Source organism: Camelus bactrianus, chromosome 8, assembly GCF_048773025.1.
Source record: "Camelus bactrianus isolate YW-2024 breed Bactrian camel chromosome 8, ASM4877302v1, whole genome shotgun sequence".
Classification (NCBI taxonomy): Eukaryota; Metazoa; Chordata; class Mammalia; order Artiodactyla; family Camelidae; genus Camelus; species Camelus bactrianus.
In genome coordinates, this window is record NC_133546.1 from 14,032,719 (window position 1) to 14,054,478 (window position 21,760).

Below are 21,760 nucleotides of genomic sequence, written 5' to 3' on the forward strand. Positions count from 1 at the left end.
CTTGCCTGAGCCAGTTCTGCACATCTCTTCCTAATTCCTTGTCCAGGGATGTCTTGTTAGTAGCTTGTAATCTGCTGTGATGGGAATGTTTACACCATAGAAATTGGCAAACACTATAAATCCCGGATTCCCCCTCCGTTGTCCTCACCCCGGAGAACTGGGTAGCAGCACATCACCGTGCCGTTCTCCACAGAGTGGGATGCCCCTGGGAGGCGTATATCAGGGGACTCGGCATTGTTTGTAACGCCTTTACGCTTTAAAGAATTTCTACAGCAAATACGGCACAGAGAAGGCTTTGACAGCCTGGGGGGTGGTTCGTGGGTGTTTGTCATATTACTCTGTGCTTTCCTGTGTTTTGGAAATATTTCCTGAAAAACAAAAATTTGATCAAGCTGAATTTTTCAGGCCAGCATAAGGCCATTTTCTTTTTGCCCTCTTTAACTTTAGAGATTTAAATCTTACTTAGTTGGTCACAATAGTATCATATTCTGTTGGAAAACCTGGATCTGAACTAATAATAAAAACTTTAAAGTTACGAGCTAAATCTTAACCACAGACTTGCCAGATAGTTGTATCTTTGAAATCAACTGATGTAGGGTATAGACTAGAGGATTCATAAGAGGCATTAACATAAAATGTCATATTAGTACTCTTATTTAACCAAATATAATATCAAAGATATTCAACCTTGAAATTTAGACTCCAGATTTAAGAGAAAGCAAATGAAAGTGAATAGGGAGAAAATAGTGTAGACAATTCAACTGTAAAAGTGAAACAGGCAGATATTCTTGAAAATTATTTAAAAAAAAAACCCAATTGAGATTTGACAAAACCAGGTATTCAAAATAGGCCATGTTGGATTTCTAACTTTATGTCCTTGAGCAAAGGACTTTCTACCCTCTACACTGAGTCCTCGGTCTATAAGATGTGTATACACTATGTGTTCTAGCTACCGCAGAGAGCTGTTGGGAGGATTAAATGAGAGAATGCACGTGCAGGAGACACAGAAATGTGATCAACTAAAGGGAGAGGTATGAACACGCTCACACAGAACTGTGTCACTGCACTGATGCTTCCTGTATCATCATTGCCCTGACTCAGGTTTACTTTCAGCACATCCGACTTCCTGGTTCACAGACACCATAGAGAAAAAAGCAACGATGCAGAGAGCCGACGCAGGCATGTGAAGGTCTTCTCAGTCTCCCAGCTTTTCCAGACTGGGCTCCACTGCCAAGGCCCCTTCTAGTTGACCTTGGGGGATACTTCATTCTTGTCTTTATTTAAATTAAGCGACATCTGAAGATGTAAACTCCAGGGAGTAGAAAACCCTTCCTGGACTAAGTCACAATATCATAGACCATGACCAGCGAAGCAGGGCTCTCCTCTGGCAGGAGGGGACGTGGCCAAATGCCTGGGGTTTGGAATCTGAGAAGCCCAGACTTATACAAAGTAATCATGCACATAAAGCTCTCGGGCCTCTGGCATGAAGTAAGCTAGACAGTCATTACAATCACGTACAGCCAACAGCAAAAGGCTCAGGCCAGAGCCTTCCAGCATCTAGGCCTTGCCCCCTTCCCGGTTACAGAGCCACGGGGCTCCAGGATTTTACCCTCAGTGACCACCAAAGGGAAGCCTGCTCTAACACCAGCACGTCACCAATGAACACGCAGGCTCTAAATCCCCTAATCCAATTTGTTATGCCCTTTCTCTATTTTCTCATTATTGTACTTATTTTATCTAGACAGCATTTTTCAACCATCACCAACATCTGAGCCCCACCTCACACCAACTAATCAGAACTTCTGGGGGTAGGAGTCATCATATTAAAAAAGCAAAGCAATGCTTCCCAGGTGACTCCAGGGTGTAGCCCGGGATGAGAACCACAGTCTTAGAACATGCAAATTGGCTTTCAAAGTCTGCTGGGTCAAATGAAAGAGATATTGCAACACTGACACTGTTCTATCCTAGGCTTTCAAAATTACAGGATGAATTGATGTAATTTAACACACGTCTCCCAGAGGCCAGGCTTGCGCTAGGAGTTGGGGACTCACACGGATGTTAGGGCTGGCAAAGGAGATGTGGATCCTTCCCTCAATACCAACTTCAGTGAGCAAAGAGAGGGAGGGCTTATAATCTGCACTGTGGTTGAGTCCCACAGTGATAGGGCATTGTAGAAGTTTGGAGGGTCCTATGGGCCAGCAGGCCCTATTTTAGGCCGTTGGGCAGTAATAAAACAGGCAGATCCCTGCCCTTGGGGAGTGTTCTGTGAGTGAGGGCAGGGAGGGAAGAAACAACAGATGTAACACAAAAGTCAATCACAGAGTATGTTAGAAATTGCTAAATGCCAGGGGAAAAGGAAAAAATAAGCAGGTAAATGTTATTGTGAAAGGAAGATTTGAGCAAAGACTTGAAGTGAGGGAGTGAGCTATTCTACATATCTTTCTCCACTTATGGTGGGGTTATGTCCCCCAAAACCCACTGTAAGTTGAAAATAGCATAACTCAAAATGCATTAAAATACACTTAACCTACCGAACATGAAAGCTTAGCCTACGTGTTCCGAACACTTACAGTAGCCTAAAGTTGGGCAAAATCATCTCACACAAAGCCTCTCTTAGAGTATCTCAGGTAACTTATTTGAACACTGGGCTGCAATGGAGAAAAAGAACGGCTGTAAGTGTGTTGGTTGTTTACCCTGGTGACGTGATGGCGTGGCTGACTGGCAGCTGTGGCTCATCACCAGGGAAAGGTCAAAATTCAAAACCTGAAGTATGGTTTCTACTGAGTGCATCTTGCTTTTGCACCATCGTAAAGTAAAAAAAAAAAAAAAAAAAATCACAAGTTGAACCATTGTAAGTCAGGGATGACCTGTATTCTGTTTAAAACTCCCCAAAGAATACATACATGGTTCAGCTGCGATGCAAACCCAGCTGTGTTGGAAGCCAGAGTCTGTGCTCTTAACCTGCCTGCTACTTGGTCTTCCAAGAACTGTCACAATATATTGTAATTGATTTGCTTGCCCCACCCTCTTCAGCTCCCTGTCTGTCTTGTTTACTATTGTGATTTTCTAAGCCCAGTGCCTGAGACCCAACAGGTACTCAATACATGTTTGAATTAAATTAAGCATTGCAAATTTTGATTATTAATCAGAATTAATATCTGTTATGACTTAAAGTATTTATTGTGAGTTGACTCTCTCCTGCCCACTCCCTGGGGAGAAGAAAATTTTTAGAAAATCCAGAAGAGGTGGGGATGCTGGGAACCCCAGCCAGCATATATTTTTGGATGTTCCTGTTGTGTTACGGAAGGAAGATGTCGCTGCTCTGTCAGGGCAGAAAGGTCTCTTCTCTGAGCCAGGAGGATGGAGTGAGATGGGACTTTGAATAAATGTGAGACTCATACACAAGCAGGGATGTTTCCAGGTAGAAGACTTCACGGCATGATAGCCCACAAAAATTTATAAAATGAAATCAGGGACTCCAGGTAAGGTTTTCTTTGGCTGCGTTCATTTGAGAGAAATTAATCATGTTCTTACGTGAGAACAATCTTTTGAGTATTAACTTACCTGTTAAAGTGGTAGATATCCTGTATGTTTCCAAAAAGGGCCAATCTTTCTTCCGTCCCCAGAGGAAGCTTTGTTTGGTCCCTGATGCAGTCAAGGTAATCCTGTGAAATCAACGAGAAGGATGTCTTAACGCCTGTCCTTTGCCAAGCCATCTTTAGTTATGTAAGATGAATCTGTCACATCAGCTTCAAGTAATCACTGCAGCAATGTGCTCACCGACTCTACTATGGGAATACAGAGTCTGTTAATAATGACAATACTCCTGCGTTTATAAAACAAGGAACTGGAGCAGAGGGAAAGAGTGTAGTCTATATTCACATATCTACACCCCAAATTTATTAGAGCTTCCCCAGATGGGTCATTTAATGACCACAGTTAACCGATAAAGTGAGTTTCGGCATAACAAAATTGTTTGCGGTTTCCTTAAAAGGCTTATGTGATAAAAAGATACTTCAAAACTCATAGAGTAGGAAACCAGAAAGAAAAAAATCTGACATGTGATAGAGTTGTTTTAAACATAACTTTTAAGTCAGAAAGCTATCAGTTGTGAAAGAACAGAACTAAATTCATCCTCAAATACCAGTTTATTTTAAAAAACGACACTTTTAAAAATAAAATAAGCATGTAACTCACTTATGCTATCTCATAGGCTTTGTTAAAGAGCCAGGGAAAACTTTTAAATGATCTCATATGTTTTAACATGGAAAGGGCTCCCAACGTAGCTAACACGGGCTCAGGCCCACAGTGGGTTAAATGTCTGTGGTTTAGAAGCTATTCGGACTGCTGAGATGGGAAACTGCTCTCCACAGCGCTGTGTGCTGAGTCTATAACCAAGTGTGCCCCCTCCTCCCAAGTGATGCTTGGAAAGAACTCTGCAGGAGGCAAGAAAACAATAAAGAAAAAAATGAAAACAGCTGAAATAACGTAAAATAAAAAATAAATACAGCCCCCCAGCCCGGGCTGAACAGCATAGTATGGCCCTCTACCAAATGTCCCCGGAGTTCTGCAGCGTCTGGGGAAGTAACCCCGTGACAAGTCTGCCAGACCGTAAAAATCCCAGCACTCCAACCGCATTCCAACATCCAGTCGCCAACACAATAGCATTTAGGCGCAACTAGTGAAAGGAGAAGCTGAAATGCGAGAACCATCAGATAATTGTTTCTTTCATCTTTCATAAGCCACAGTCATCCTCGTATGCCCTTCGTGGTCCTCAAATGAAACCCAGGCAGGGCTTCGTCAGTAATTTTCTCAGTAGCTCGTTTCACAGAGCGCATCGGGTAACCTACCATTCTGGTTCTTTAATGCGAAAGCCACTGTTCTGCAGGAACCGATGTTCACGAGCCTTTTTATGTTTTAACAAGCTTGGTGGTAACATCTTTCCTCCTTGAGAAAGTGGTCTCGCAATAAGAAATTAAACTCACAAGCTTTAAGGGTAATTGCCATTAAAACCCACAAAAGCAAGACCGAGCCTCCTTACTTTTATGAATGGAATAATTATAAGGAGCTTATGTGCACAGGATGGAGAGAGAATGCCCAAACAAGAAATGCTGAAGAAGGCTAGAAATGAATTCAGAGAGCATTCTGAACGACAAGTGCAAATCTAACTCACAGCTCCTCAGAAGAACAAATGTATTTGTTGATAGTTTCATAAAATTACACATGGCACAAAAAGATGGGCTAACATTTAATTGCATTGAATGCTTATATTTGATAGTTAATACTTGGATCAACATTTTAAAAGGACACATATGCAAAATTAAGACAGTGAAACAGAAGGTTCTAGATGGGAATGAAATTTAAAAGTAAAACAGAAGGATACCAGCAGGCATGCTCCACACCAAACAGCAGCACAAAGGTGGGGACAGAGATGGTCTGCGCCTGCCAGATTCACCGGGCGGGCGGGGGCAGTGGGGTTCAAGGAGAAAAGGAAGAATCCTGTTTCTCACTTCAGGTGCGAAGCTGGTTCATTTGCAGAAACCTGATACTAAATTCTTCAAGTCAGGGAAAGATTGAGTTAAGGGGGTTGAAGAATTTCATCTGGGGTGAGAGACAAAGAACCATGGCCCACTTCCAGCAGATGATGGCCCGTCTCCAAATGAAAGAGTTTCAAAACCCCAGAGTCCGTGGCAGAGAAACTAGATTTTAAAAGCTGCTTATTTTCAGAAACGGTTGAGAAAATAGATTGTTAGCAGCCCCAATTTTTGCAGGCCACTCTAGAAAACAGATCAAAGTCACACGGCCTCTGCGTGTTTCCCCCACTGATCATAATTAAGTCTTTTAAATATGATACTTTAACCCTAAACCAGTTACTGAAAACTACTGTAGCATGCGCTGCCTTACCAGCTGTAATCATCTGAAGCCAAAATGAGAGGTTTGAAGCTTGGGGATAATAATAGTTCATTCTGTGCTCAAATGACAGAGTAAAGGTACCAAGGAAATTTATTAGAGCCTGTCACGCTGCTTATTAATTTTATTGGCTTGATGTCAGCACCTTTGGCTCCAGTTAATCATAAAGGGTCAATTTAAAACTTTTGCCCTGAAAACAATTGCTCTCCAAGAGGATCAAAAATTCACTCTATTTTGAGAAGCACTGGGGGGTGGGGAGACACACACACAAAAAAGAGCTTCGCACTGTTTGAAAATTTTTTATTATCTTACTATAAATTTTGCCTAAAGTATGTTTCTAATCAATTTATGTCCTTAACAGCTCCACCATTGTAAGATTTATACAAGTCTGCCCTCTCCTCAATAACCTTTTTATTCCTGCAATGTCTATCACTGAAAATATCCAAGTAAAGTTGAACTCACTGCTATTTGAAGTGTGGTAAATGGACAGGAGCCAGTTTGCAAACTGTTTGCTATTGATGGACAACCAGATAAGTGCAGAACTCGAGAGTAAGCATGTAGAAACCTTTCCAGCATTTTGACAGAAGGATATACAATTTGGGCTTGTATTTTGCATGTCTGATTTCCTCTGTTTTGTTTTTTCTAGTAATTCATTTACTGGTGCTGTTTTACAGAAGTGTCAGTGTGTGACGATCAGAACACACACACACACACACACACACACACACACACAGGTCCCTCACCACGGATTGTCTGAGAAGCCCTGGTCTAGACAACCGTCCAGCAGAGACGCTGGAGAAAGGACGCTGAACTGGGACAGAATTCAAACTCAACGTCCTTGGGAGCTTGCTTCATTTCCTTAAGATGCCCGGAAAGAATCGAGCTAATGCCCCTGCCCCTATCTCTCTTTTCCCTCTAAAATAACATTTAAAATGTTTAAAAATTATAACCTGTTTAACATGATAATGAAGATTGAACCATAAGAAAAGAGATTTACTTAGAACTGTAAAGTTAACAAATATTTTATATTTTTCCTACTCTTTCACTCTCTGGAGGATAGTTAGACGTTGGAGAAACAAAATGAAAACAGGTTCCATTCCTAAATCCTCTTGCTCACGTTTCAAAATTCTACCTCGTGGTTTGATGGCTTACTCTTTTTGAACTAGTTCTTGTGTTAGCACCTCCAGACTCCAAGCCCTTTGATATAACTCCGGTGGAGGATTTTGCGTCTTTATTTTGGAGGATGTATCTTTTTCTACTTCTCCAATCCCTCCACCTTTTCTAGAAAGTAGTCATCTGTTTATCTAAAACTTGCCTCCAAATTTCATGTGTTACACTGGGATGCCATTGATCCTGAAATAACTCGCACTTGTGTATCAATTTACAGTTTAAACGCACATTCACATTCATTCACACAAACCTTCCTTCCCCTCTCTTTCTGAGGTCATAAGAATGTGTGCCAAGTTCTGTTTTACAAGCTAGGAATTTAAAAAATGAATAAAACATGACCCCTTCCCCCAAGGAGCTCCCTGTGTAGTTGAAAGACAAGTGTAAACAAATAAGTACAATACAGTGTTCAGGCAGCATGACTGATAAATAAACATTCAGCACACAGGAGAGAGGGGGTAGAGAAGGACGTGGGCAATTCCAGGGCGGGGACAGGTCTTATAGAGGTGATAGTGGAGCTGAATCTTTAAGGTTGACCAAGAGTCAGAATAGAGAGAAAGGCGTCAGAAGGAGGCACAACATCCAGGAAGACAGACTAGAGCACTGGGCACAGGGTGATGAGATACAAGGTGACAGTCAGCACGCTAGAAGGAGCTGAGGTGGGCTGAGGGAGCGTGCGCACAGACCCTGGCGGTGGGGCTGCACCGTGAGACGTGGCTGGAGTCAGGACAGGCCTGATCATGGAGGACCGTCTATGCTCTGCAGGCGGAGGCACCCACTGAAGGAGGTCATAAGACCAAAGATCATCTGAGCATCAGAAAAGAACAGAAGAGAAGCTACAAAGCTGCCCTGGGGAGGCCAGTTAGACGGGGCAGCAGTGCAGGTAAGACCAGACCCAGTGCTCCGCGAGTTCCATGGGGAGGAGCGGTGTTTAATTAGACGTGGAGGGCGAGAGAAAGGAGCCAGTCAAGGGGGACAGCTTTCGGGAGGAGGGAGTCTGCCCTCTCCTTCCACTCCGAGGAGGAGGGGTGCTGTTCTTGCTCCTAGCAGGGACATTTCCAATCCCTTGTCTCCTTATCCCTTTGGCTGCCACGGGGAGAGAGCTGGGTGCTCCCTCTGGGGAGAAGGCTCAGCCAGCCTTCAGTTTTCCTTCTGAGTTTCTTTCCCACGTGGCTGGTGAGGCAAAACTAACCCAACCCGCAGAGGCCTTGGCAGGGCGGTTCTGGGCCTTTCTGGCTGGCTGGGACCTCCAGCACTGGGCTGCCTCGTGCTCAGATCAAACGCTGAAGGACACCTCTGGGGACTCGTGGTCAGAAGGAGACAAGGCATGTCTTTTGGCCTCACTCATCTACATGGTGAGTCTTCAGGGGCACAGGTCCGCTCATGGTACTCTTGTGAGAGGAAGCTCCGAGAAGAAATACGAGTTCTACTTTCCAGCTGTTGCCCTCTGCACAAATGGTGCCCTTAGGGGACCTCAGAGGGATGCAGTGGGTTCAGAGTCACAGGCCCCTGCTGGAGTCCCCCTTGTGCACTTTCTCTTTCCATTTTTGAGCTGACTGAAGAGATTGGGGGGGTATGAAGGTAAAGACAGTACACTGGCTTTACATGTGTGAACTCGGGGTGACTGTAAGACATCCCCAAGGAGGGGTCTGTCCCGCATAGGATCTGGGAAGAAAAACAGAGCAATTTGCTCAGAGAGCTCTTTGGGAGCTAGACTGTATAGCTTTGGGCTCCATCTTACACAGCACTGACAGAAGCTTGGGGCCAAAATGTTCTCCTGTCTTAAGGGCCCAGGTACGTGTCCACCTCCTGGCCATGAGAAAGTAGCTTCAGAGTATCTCAGTGCTAGCAAACTGCAACCTTGGAGGGGTTCAGCAGGCCATGGCACCTCCAGGGAGGCTCCCATGTTGCAGTGAGAACACCAAACAGCCCTTGAGAAGGAGAGTAGCAAGGCAAACTCAGAGCCTCAAGGCCTTGGGCAGCACAGAACTCTGCCCACACTGACTGCATCCCTAAGTGGGAGCAGTGGCTTCATCTGGCTCCCAGGATCTTGGCGTACAGAGCCAGATATGTGCTTCTTACCTCTTTCAGAAACAGTCTCAGGGAAATTTAGGGAATAATGGTGTCCTGAGTCCAGTGACTAGAGAGAGTTGTAGACTGATTTGGAAGTGGAGTAACAGAGGAGCATACATTATGAGATGTTCGGTTAGGAAGGAAGGAGACTGGTAGGGCAGTAACTGGAGAGATGTAAGATCAGGAAGGATCTTTTGATTGATTTGTTCATCCATCCATGCATGCATCTATCCACCAGTCCATGCATGCATGCAACCATTCATTCATGCATCCATGCATTTATCCATCAATCTATGCATCCATCCATCCATCCATCCATTCACACATCCATCCATGCATCCACCTGTGAACAGGCTGGTGGGAGGTGTAGGGAAGGAGAAGATGGAAGGAGGAAGCCTGAAATGATAGGAAGGGATAACTGGCAATGGTAAGCACAGAGGAACATAGAAGGTGGCTGTAAAAGCCAAGTTGAAAGGATGAGATGAAAGGTAGAGGACAGGAAGATGAGCACTTCTCCTGGGAAGTCTGGACGGGGAGCACTGTCTATCCAACTAAGATGATGTTGGTCAGCTTCACTTTATGCTGTAGAAAACAAAATTCTACCAAGTCAGAGAGTATGAAGTAGTTTCTTCTTCCTCCTCAAGGACCTTCCCTGTCTCCCCAGATGTCACTTTACAGAGGTAACTCTGGTTAAGGAGGTGATGTGCATGCTTCTGGGTTATGTTCTGGGGCATAATTATATCTGTAAAAAATGAGACTCTATGCTTGATTCACAGCTTCATTTTTCCATTCAGTGTATGTAAATACACATAATTCCTATATGTAAATACAGTTCTTTCTCATTCTCTATAACAGTTGCATTGTATTCAACAGCTTTATTATAACGTACTTAATAAAAATTTTGGGGGGCATAGACTTATGTGCTAGTAACTGTGGGAGGCAGGGCATTCAGAACTGAGTAAGACACAAGCCAGAAAAAAGAAGAAAATAATGCCATTTGCAGCAACATGGATGGATCTGGAGATCATCATTTTAAGTGAAGCCAGAAAGAGAAAGAAAAATACCATATGGTATCACTCATATGTGGAATTAAAAAAAAAAAAAAAAGAAAGAAAAGGGAAAAAAAGAGACACTAATGAACTTACATACAAAACAGAAAAGAGACTCACAGACATAGTAAACAAACTTATAGTTACTGGGGGGAAATGGGGTGGATGGGAAGGAATAAGTTGGTAGTTCGAGATTTGAAAATACTAACTTCTATAAATAAAATAGATTAAAAACAAATTTCTTCTGTATAGCACAGGGAACTATATTCAATATCTTATAGTAACCTATAATAAAAAAGACCATGAAAAGAAACATATGCGTGTATATGTATGACTGAAACATCATGCTGTACACCAGAAATTGACACATTGTAACTGACTATACTTCAATTCCAAAAAAAAAAAAAAAAAAAAAAAAAGCAGACAGACATGATCTCTGTCTCTCTAGGTGCTCATGAGGGAATAAGGGAGAAAGAAACAAGTCATAGCACAACAATGTAAATGTTGTAAGAATTATTTACAAAGTGCTGTGAGACTATAGAAGAAAACACTTTCAAATGAAAGAAACCTTTTATCTTTCTTCCAAATAAGCCACCAAACAGGGTTTATAGTAAAATTTCCTGCTGTAGCCTGCAGATAAAGTACCAGAAGTCTAATCTTCACATCAATCTCATTTCTTTCTCTATAGACATTCATGGAGGAGGAAGAAGATATAGCCAAAGAAATGGGACTGGGGGTCTTTGGCCGACCCATCAGGCTGGAAACAAAAGCTCTTACTGTGGGAACAATGTTGTCCCTGAGTCTATATAATGTAGCCTCCCCAGCCCCACCCCACCACAGAGAACTGTATTGAAAATACAATATATCATCCACAGGACAAAACCTTTCTGCCAACATTGTTGGAGAGGATGGGGGGAGGGGAAGAGAGAGGAGGGAGAAAAGAGAAGAGAAAAAAAAGAGGAAAGAAGACAAGAAGAGAAAGGGGGAATAAAGCGTGGAAGGGGAGAGGAAAGAGAAGACAGAGAAAGACACACATGCACAAACGAGAGTCGGGGTGGGAGAGCGAGAGGGAGCAAGCATGGAACTGAAACCCAAATTAAGTTAAAGTTAAAAGCAGCTTCTGTTGCTGATGTGATTTGGTTCTCAGAGGTTTCCTAATTGATGGTGTAGAGGCTGATCTTAATCAGTGATATGTGGAAGTCAGTATCAATGGCTCTGAGACATTTAAGTAAAAGAAGAATAAAAAATGGGGAGCTTTCAGCCTCATTTACCTTCTATAATTGTTTCAATACATAAGACATCAGCAAAAAATATTGAGAATGACCTTCTTGCTAAACTGTGACAAATGATACCTGCACCTGCTCAGTCCCCTCTGTTGTCTCGCTTCTTCCTCCTGAAAGAAGGGTGGGGTGGTAGGAGGTGCCTCTCGGGGAGGAGACAGAACAGTGGAACCTGGAGGTGGGAGGGAGGGTCGGACAGTTCTTCCCAGAAAGAGAAACTTGGGGAAGGGATGGGGAACAGGAGTTCTGTTAGAAGCAGCAGTATTGAGTAGAAAGAGCAAATATTGGGGATATTTGTTTGGCTTTCTCCAAAAACTCAAAGCAGAGTATATTTTATGTGTGAACCAGCAGTCTGCTGTAATCTAGTGATATAAGCAAGATACTAAGAAACAGGAATAGCATTCATATATTACAAGTCCTTAATGCCACTAGTTACCTATTTTTGCTATACTTCTGACAATCGTTACAAAAATCAATTGTCTTTATTTACTTCACATTGACTGGATGTATATAAACATAAATAAATCTAAAAATGTATCATAATAATTAAAAAGAAGCTGGGTGCAAATTTAACACTAAAATTAATCTCTTCTATTATCCTTACTTATAACAAGTAGAAAGTTTTTTAGAAGAATCCCTTCTGCGATAACACAGCAAAAAACTGTAACTTTCTATTGCTTTGTTAAATATTTATTTAAAAAATTGTGCTTAGGATTTTCAAATGACATCGACAACATTCTCACCTGCAAAAGCTCTTCTTAAGATAAAGAGGTGGGCATGCCCATGAAGAGGTCCTGCTGTCTGTGGAAACTATCTTTCCATACTTACTTGAAATCTACCATTACTTTTTCTCTGTCCTCTTTAATCCTAGCATCACTTCCAGCTACCCAAAAAGGAGGAAAGCATTACTAGGGTAATCTGTGTGCTTACTGAATGTGCAGAAATACAAAATATGCTTAAAAGTCTTCAAAATGGGCAACCAAAGAGTTTGCCAGACTGCCTGGAGTAAACCGTGGCACCTGGGTCCCAGCAGGCGCTGATGAGATCAGAAAGTGAACGGTTTATTAACCACTCCCTTGAGAACGAACCCTCTGGTTTTCCTCGGCACTGGGCTACCTTTACTTAGCATACTTTTTTACTCCCTTTCCACTGTCCAGGTAAGGGAGCAGACAAACACAATCAGATGCGTCTATAATCCTTCAGGAGGAAAACAGAGAAGGCTGATAAAGGGGCAGAGGGATGCACGTCCTGGCAGAGCTTTAAATACTGAAAATAAGAAACGGATTCATCATCACAATTACAATCTCGGCACTGCTGGTATAATTTGAAACATGGTAATTAAGAAAAATTAAATAAAGCCCAAGGGGTTTCGTGTATGGGAAAGAAAACATCGGTAAAACAAATTCACATTATTAGATCATCTGAGGTTGAAGCCCTCCTCACTGCTGTTTACTACTACTGCTCTATGATCATTATCATCATTATTCTTCCTGTTATGAGGTTTGTTGCCAGGCACTGAGCTCACTACTTGACATGCATTATCTCATTTAACCTTCATAGCAACCCCAGGAGGTGAGTTCCATTATTAATCCCATTTTACTGGTAGCTTCAAAGGTTCAGTTGCTTCCCAAGGTCACACGGAGAGTTGAATGACTTTGTATGCAAACCAGGATCAGCTGACTGTAGCTTGGCCCCCCAGACCCCATACTACCGCTTCAAAGGTTTTAGCCCTTCATTGTACGGTATACCAGAAATTGACACATTGTAATTGACTGCACTTCAATTAAAAAAAAAAAAAGATTTTAGTCCTTAATACAGTATCTTTAAGTAGCAGAAGTTTGATGCTTACTCTGGGACTAAATGTGTTTTTTATCAGGTATGTGGCAGGAGCCCATCAAAGAGGACACTCTCACTTGAACTCTGTGACTGCGCGAGCCAGGACTGTCACATACTCTACCTGAATCAGTACGGGTCTATTCACAGGATGAACCCACTTCCTTCGTGTGTTCCTCAGCACACATTCCAGGCCTGCTTTTCCATCAGCCAAGCACACCAGCTCTCAGCCATCTGCCATTTTCCTTTCAACACTGGCTCTTGGTTTCCCATTCTGCTCACCTGTTCTCTTCCGTGTCACTAGTGCCTGGTTCTCTACTCCTTCAAAACATCCCACTGTCCTTGCCAGTCACTCCAGGGTCAGGCATTCCACCCCTCTTTATTTGCATCGCTCTACAGAGCTCTTCCCATAGGAACACACTCCTTTACAAAAGCAGTCATGCAGAAACACTACACATGCATTTCTCCTGCCCTCCCGGCGCCAACCTACTTCTAAGTATGTTTCAAAAGAATTACATAATGAAGAGCCTGGAAAGCAGAGAGTTTAAAATGTATAGAATCAGGAATCACCGTCAAATGAAGATCAATCAGAAATGAAGAGAGAAACAGCAGGTCTGCAAGCACAGCTTTTGTCAGGGGAAAGGGCTGATGCACTGAGATGAGGTGCACAAAGAGGTGCAGGACCTGTGCGGGCCGGCTTCCTTACGATGGTGGGTAAGTGGCCCTGCAGGGGGTTTTACTGCTTCACAGGGGAGCGTGCACTCTACTGAGCTTATTAGAGTAGCTTCCGGCGCCCACTTTTGACAACCGTCGGTCTGGATTTTTATCAGTGGTGCTCTGACTTCTTCCACGGAGCTCTGCCCACAAGGTTGGCTGTTGATTTCTCAGCAAAACATTTCCTGTTGGCAAATCAGACCCATACCTCACCCGAGGACTCTCAGTTCTAGGGCACCAGACATTTTGAAATAAGGACACCAAATAATGGTCCATTAAAACAGGTCCAGTCGCAGTTTTCCACATACACATCACAGTTTTCCACATACACATTAGTGTGCACTTGGCCTAATGATGTATTGGACAGTCATGAACCATATGATTTATTTAATGAGTTGGAACACTTTCTAGTCTCTGAGACAGAAACTGTGACGTAAGTCATTCTCATAGCAATTGGCCTGTATACAGTAGTTGCTCAAGCAGCTTTTCACTTGATGGAGAAGAAACAAGGCCTTAGACACAAAGGCCTAGCACAATTTATGCTAATTTACTTGGACCTCTAACCTTGAAACAAACTAAAGTCTCAACCAGGCCCCGAGGCAGAGTCCACCTGGACAATATTAACTAGAGAGAGGAAAGGGCTGGAAGATATTACTCGACTTCCCATCTGCGGAGTCACATACACTGACCCTCAAGGTCAAGCTGTTCTACTTGAAAATTGCAACACAACAAGGCTGTATATATTTAAATAAAGAACCTACATGGGGGGTGCCCATCTCTTTATAGGCAGTTTTTCAAAGAGGATGAATGTGATTCTACTCTGGCAGTATTAGGTAATCCACTGCTAAATATGGAAATGCATAGGGGAAACCGTTCCGTTCATTGTACCAAAAACAATGAGCAGCCCTAAGGACATATCTTATTGCTTCTCCGGCTATTCTGCTGTTGACTTCATTACAGCACAGTCTTAACCAGAAGTTATTTATTGACTTAGAAACAGCCAGGGGCTTGGTGACCTCCAGGGGAGCTGGAAGAGGCACCGTGTGGAGGGTAAAACGGGGTGCAGGTGGGCCAGCATGATGGGACCCTCCCAAGAAACGTGACTTTCTCAAAGAGTGCTGGGCCTCTGGAATGGGGCAAATTCAAAGATTTCCTTGCCATACTGGAGTCCTGGTTCCAATCTGTGCCCATGGAGTAAAATGTGTGATTTGGGGAAAACTAATCTTTCTCCTCTCTTAAATCTAAAGTGCAAAGTCCATGGCCATCATGTTACTTAGAACTGAAAGAAAGAGAGAGAGAGGAGAGAGACCTCAGAGGATGAGGTTTCCATAAATGATTTTTGAAGAGACTGTGCACGAGGAATTTCTGCAGCAGCAGTTTTACCATCTCAACAGAAGTACACTGCAATGCTTTCCCCTGCAATAGATGCAGTTTCTGTCTGCTGCTACTTTCCAGAACAGCAGATCTATCTGAGGACAGAGTATGGCACTGGGGAAGGGACAGCAGATTCCTCCTGAAGGCCTTGGCTTCAGCGCTGGCTCTGGAGCTGTGTGGTGGGAAATGCACCAGCCACCCGGGCAGGCAGCCTGGGTCTGAGAGCCGGACCCGGGGTGGGTCATTGGCCTTGCTGACACTCACTGCTTCAGCTGTTGAGGAGGGATAACACAACTCCCCACTTGATCATCATTCTGGAGGTTAAATGACAAGGTTCATTTAAGGTGCCCGGCACGTGGTGCCCAGCACACACTGGCTGGTAGCAGCGGCTGCTGTGTGTCCGTCTGTGCCCCAGGTGTCTCCCCAGTAGGACAAGGAGATAGCCAGACTGGAACTTCTTTTGGACCAAAAGCAAATTAACTACATTTCAATTTAAAAAAAAAAGTCTATGAAGCATATATGAAAAAAAATTTTTAATTAAAAAATATTAACTCTATCTGTACACTGACAAATTATAATAAAAGGCTCTCTCATCCCCTTTCTCTGTCCAAGGGTATAAAGAGTGACATAGGAAGGCTAAGTGCTTGAGCAGCATTGTTGGGAGAGGGTCTGAAGATGGTTAGAAGACACACAGGCACACAAAGCCCCGATGACACTCAAAAGTCTCCTGGACCCCGGCCCTCTCACTTGCTATGTCCACCGGACAATAAACGCCACCTCTCCCGCTGGTAGCTCTTCTGAAACTGAGCCCTTCTCTCGCTCACTGCTGCCCTGGTCTCCCAGCTTAGCTCCACTGGGACTACGACAAGGACATCCCAACTAAACCCTCGACGGTGGTCCCACCTCCTCCAATGTTTCAGAATGAGTCTGGTGTGATCTTTTTAAAGTTCAGATTCTTTCCATTACTCCCCACAGCCTTCAGCACAGAGGGAGGGCCCTCCTGGCTTGCACCCCTACCTACTTTTCTAGGCTCATCTTTTATCACTTTCTTGCTCACACCCACCCCCCAACACACAGGCACCCACTCCTGGTACCTTCTGGAAAGTCCCGTCTTCCCATGCATCACTCATCCAGACTGTCCCTCCTAACGCTCTAACCCGGCTAACTCCTGCTCCAAGATTCGTCCAGGAATCTTTCTCTGATCCTTGCCCCCTGCCGCCCCTGTCTGGGTCAGGGGCTCCCCTGAATATTTACATTTATAATTTCATGCTAAAGGAAGTTACAGGAATCAACACCTAGTGCTATAAAATCTCCTTGTAGCTCCTCCTCTCCCACAAAACTGACGTCAGCAATGACCAGGGGTCCTGCTGTAGAATGTTTGCAGAGTGAATCCCTGTGAACTTGATCCATCTGCCATGTGCATGAAGCAGAGCCCAGAAGGCAAGAGTTAACCTAGTCCCTGGTGGATCCCTCAAGCTCTCAAAGTGGCAAAAGTTGTACTGAATTGTAACCCAGTCCAGCGTTCTTCTTTACTCCCTCCCCTCCCCGTGGTCTCAGGGACAGCATTTTTACAATGCGGCCTCTCAGAGATGACAAAGGTTCCTAAACTCTGCGTCCCTTTTTAACCCTCTTTGCACCCAGCTAACTGCCGCCTTTGCACAAGAAAAGAAACATTTCCCTAATCAAAAGTAGATTAACTCTCACTCTTTTCTTTACATTCATTTGCATTTGGAACACCATTTACAAGGCTGTAAACAGCCCCCTGGGTTGAATGATTTATCCACTGCTTTATGGAAAACGGGACAAAAGCGGCAGTCTTTTCAGCCCTTCTGTATTGACGGTAGGCGGCCGCCAGGACGACAGTGCCCCTCCTGACTCATCTCCCACTTAGAGCTTTCTGAAAGGTTAACAGCGTAACTTTAAGCCCCGTTATAAAACTGGAGGAAAACTTGTAACATTTCTTGTTGGTCCAAGGAGAAAAAAAGGCTCGTTTCAGAAGAAAATATTTTAAAGTGTAGTTTAAAGGAATGGCTCACTCTGCCTCCCCGAACACAGACACACACAGACACACACACACACAGACACTGTCCTTTAGGCAGCATGTGGAGAAAACAAAGGAGTAATTTTGCCTCGATGTGATTTTGCCATTTGAAACTACAGACAGGCTATAGCTTCTCTCCAGTTTTTATGTGATCTACTTTGGGTGGGTGTGTGTGTGTGATTCAAGCACAAGAATCATTATGGATTCTTTTATATTAGTTTAACAAAACAGCAAATCTTAACATTCAGAACAACCATTCCATTTTGCTTTGGGTCGGACAGATGCTTGTAACTTCTCACGCCTTTGTTATTTTTCACAATACCCTCTCCTTATAGAGTAAGGATGAGTTTCACTTTTTATAAAGCGTCATCTCACTTTTGTTGAGGGATCATTTATTGTACAGGAATTAAAGTATTAAATAGTTAAGTATTAAAACTTAACTATAATTAATGAAATTATGACACATGCTACAACATGGATGAACTGGAAACATTATGCTAAGTTGAATAAGCCAGACACAGAAGGGCAACTATTGTCTGATTCTAATAAATTCATAGACAGAAAGTAGACTGGAGGTTGCCAGGGCTGCGGAAGGGGGCATGGGGAGTTACTGTTTAGCAGGTACAGAGTTTCTGCTTGGGATGATAAAGTTCCAGAAATTGATAGTGGTGATGGTTGCAAAACATTGTGGATGTGCTTACTGCCACTGAACTGTACGCTTAAAAATAAATTTTATGCTATGTGTATTTTACAACACAGAAAAGCATTTTAAAAGTCAATTATCATGATTAAAAAATCATTTTGTTTATGAAGCTCAAGCATCAGACAATATATTTCAGACGCTCTACCAAACATAATAAATTTTCCTGCTATTCAGGCTCATCAGTAAGGACTCAGGTTATGCTCTGGGCTGTAAGTCACAAGTGAAATTCACCAGGGTGATGGAGGTGAGTTTGCACCCACTGTAAGTGGCCTTATGTTAATTTATTTACTAAGGAGTTCTTTCCTCTGGCTCCTTAGTGCTGTCACATCCACCTCCTCCTGCCCCATCCCTCCCCTTGCTGTGGGCTAGGAAACCAAATAATTAAGCTTATTTTAAACATGTAGAGTAAATAGGCTCTTAGTGAGAGCGTGGGGCCTCTGTTTGGGTAAAGACACAGGATTGACTGTTCGCCGTTTGAAATATCTATTTTGGCTGCTCAAAGGACTCACTTATTTCCTGGTTACATTCTTGAGAGCTGAGGCTGTTGGAGCTATGACCTTTAGTCATCTTTAGATTTTGGCTTTTTGAATTAGACTCATTTACAGAGGATGAAGCTGAGGTCAGCCTGGTTGGACGTCCACGGGTACACGGTTGACTGTCAGCACGGGGCCAGAGCCTGGACCAGTGCTGTCTTTTAAATCTATCTCAGTTTAGCGCGGCTCAAAGCAAAATTCTGAAAATAATTTCAGTCTGCTATTGCAGCTCTGGCAGCCCTGTACGACACTGGAAATGAATTCCAACTACATGTAGATATGCAGGTAAACTAAAAATCCCAACAAGATACATCCTTTTTAAAATGCAAAGGTAAAATAATTTTAAGAAATATTTTAATTTTATTAATAAGAAAACTTACAATAGGCTAGCAAGAATATTATGATACTTTAAATGTACCAGAAATTACTGGCCTGGCCCTTCTAAATAATACTAAGTATGTTAATAATAATTCTCATTTGGGTGTTTACTATATGCCTAGCACTGTGCTAGCATTTTGCATAGATAATCTTATTTTCACAACAACCCTACTAATCCCATCTTACAGGTGAAAACACTGACTTAGAAAAGTTTAGTAACTTATCCAAGATCACAAAGGGAAATGGCAGAATCAGGATTTGGATGCAGTTCTTGCAGATTTTAGCTTTTCTTCATTTTCATCACTTCATCACAGGGGCTGGAGGGTGGGGTAAATTGTGCTGCCTTTAAATATCTGTTTGCTTTATAACAAACGGAAAAAGAATCCCTTTAGTACAGTGTACCTCAACGTTGATGGCTTATTGGAACCTGGAGAGCTTTAAGAAAAAGTGACATCACCCTCGGAGATTCAGATTTCATTAGCCCAGGGTGCAGCTTAGAGGGGAGGAGTTGCAAAAGCGCCCCAGGTGATACGCAGGTGCAGCCTCTGCTTTAGAAAAACCCTATTTTTTAGCTGCTCCTCCTAACCATATTTCTTAGGTGATATTCTTTAATTCTTCAAATAACAGCCCCTTTGATTGACACAACATTGTAAAATGACTATAAATCAATAAAAAAATGTTGAAAAAAATAATAGCCCCTTTGAACCTCTTTATAAGGACTTACTATCCTTAGGGTGAATCAGCCTGATGACCTGTTAGCTGTGAGTTTCTCATAAGGGATCTTTACGATGTTTTACTTTTTCCTATTTTTGAAGTAGGCATTTTATTCCAGTGGATTTTCTTGCCAAAAGTAGTATCTAGAACATTCCAGACAATTTTGAATATCAAGTAAATGTATACAATTTATCAATGACCTTCTTTACTTTCTTCCTTTTCCTATAGGACCTGGAACTTCAGAGCCAGCTCCTACTTCAGAATAGGAGTTGGCACAACAGGGTCCTAGAGTATCAACTGGTCTGTTAATTATCAAAAGTAGACCAGCCCAGACCCTCTGGTCTTGCAGGAGACGATTTCTCATCCTCAAAAAGCTACCTCTTAGTGTGCTAGGGGTAAAAGGGGTAATTCCACAGGTTGCTTGAGACTGTCCCAAGAAGGTGCTAAGGAGGTGATCCTAAGTTTTCCCACTTCTCTGTCTCACTGCTCTGGTTTTGTCTAAGCTCTGCGATGTCTAGACATAGGAGCAACAGGCTCCTCCCTTTACACGTGGTCCATGTCGATTTCATCCTTGTCAATGGCTGAGATGTGGACAGCTGGGCAATAAAAGTCCTGTGTTCCCAGAAACTTTCACTAACATGTAAGAGAACCCTCCTTACTTGGTATGGAAGGGGCGTTCAATAAATGCTTCCTACATTTTTCTGCTGTTTCTAAATGAAGTGGCTGGGAGACAGGACCTGGATATAGTCCTGGCACTGCCAACACTCAGCTGCAGGGTTTAGGACTTGAACAGCTTTCAGCTGTTGAATGAATGTCTACACTATTCCGGATCCGTGCAAACCACTTTACAGGCATTCCCTCCTTTCAGCCTCATGACATCCTATGAGGTATGCAATATCTTTCATTTTAAGGAGGAGAAGCTGAAGGTTACAGAAGTTAAGAAATTGCTCAGGATCAAAGGTAATAGGTAGCAGAACTAGGATTTGCATCCAGTTGGAGAGATCACTTGGTTCTCTGGATCTCTATTTCCTCACCTACAAAAATGATTGATTAAAACTAGATAATTCATTCAGCAAGCATTTACCAATGGCCTGTTAAGTGTCAGATACAGTGTTGATTGCTGGGAATAGAAACTTACGCACACACCTTGCTCTTTCAGAATCTATAGTCAGATCTCCCTGAGTTGTTTTCCAGTTCTAAAATTGTGTGATTCCACTTAAAAATTCTGTGCAATTTGAAGCAATCTAAGTGTCTACCAACAGAAGAATGGATAAACAAAATGTGATATGTACATACAATGGACTATAATTCAACTTTAAAAAGGAAGAGGATTCTGACACATGCTACAACATGGATGCACCTTGCAGACATTGTGCTGAGTGAAATAAGCAGTCACAAAAGGACAAGCACTGTATGATTCCGCTTATGTGACATACCTAAAGTGGTCAGAGTCCTAGAACCAGCAGAATGGCGGTTATCAGGAGCTGGAGGGAGGGGAGAATGGGGAGTTACTGTTTAACAGGCAGAGTTTCAGTTTTGCAAGATGAAAAGAATTCTAGAGATTGGTTGAACAACATTGTGAATGTACTTAATGCCACTGAACTGTACACTTCAAAATAGTTAAGATAGTAAATTTTATGTTATGTGTATTCTTCCACAATTTTTAAAAATAAAAAGGATTGGCTGAGGCTTTGGGAAGGAGGAGTGAAGAGGTAATGTTTAATGGGTACTCATTTTCAACTTGTGGTGATAGAAAAGTTCTGGAGATGGATGGTGGTGATGGTTATGTAGCTCAGCGTACAACAGTGTAAATGTACTTACTGTCACTAACCTGTATACTCAAAATGGTTAAAATAATAAACATTATGTATATTTTAACACAGTTTTAAAAAGAGATTAAAAGAAATTCCACGTGAGCTGCTGTATAGAATAGTCCCCCTTAAGTGGCAAAGTCGTGGTGGGCAGAGGAGAAATCGAAATGATCAGAAAAT

The 21,760-nt window shown here is 42.7% G+C and overlaps 1 protein-coding gene across 5 annotated transcripts in view; it reads right to left on the reverse strand.

The window, feature by feature from the left end:
- The window catches only part of PLEKHG1 (pleckstrin homology and RhoGEF domain containing G1), a 213,731-nt gene that overhangs the window by 51,226 nt on the left and 140,745 nt on the right, over nt 1–21,760 (reverse strand). For all 5 annotated transcript variants that reach the window (XM_074368160.1, XM_074368161.1, XM_045524752.2 and 2 more), the window contains one exon: nt 3,565–3,665. In XM_074368160.1, the coding sequence (XP_074224261.1) occupies nt 3,565–3,665 (101 nt within the window). The remainder of the gene's footprint in view (nt 1–3,564; nt 3,666–21,760) is intronic.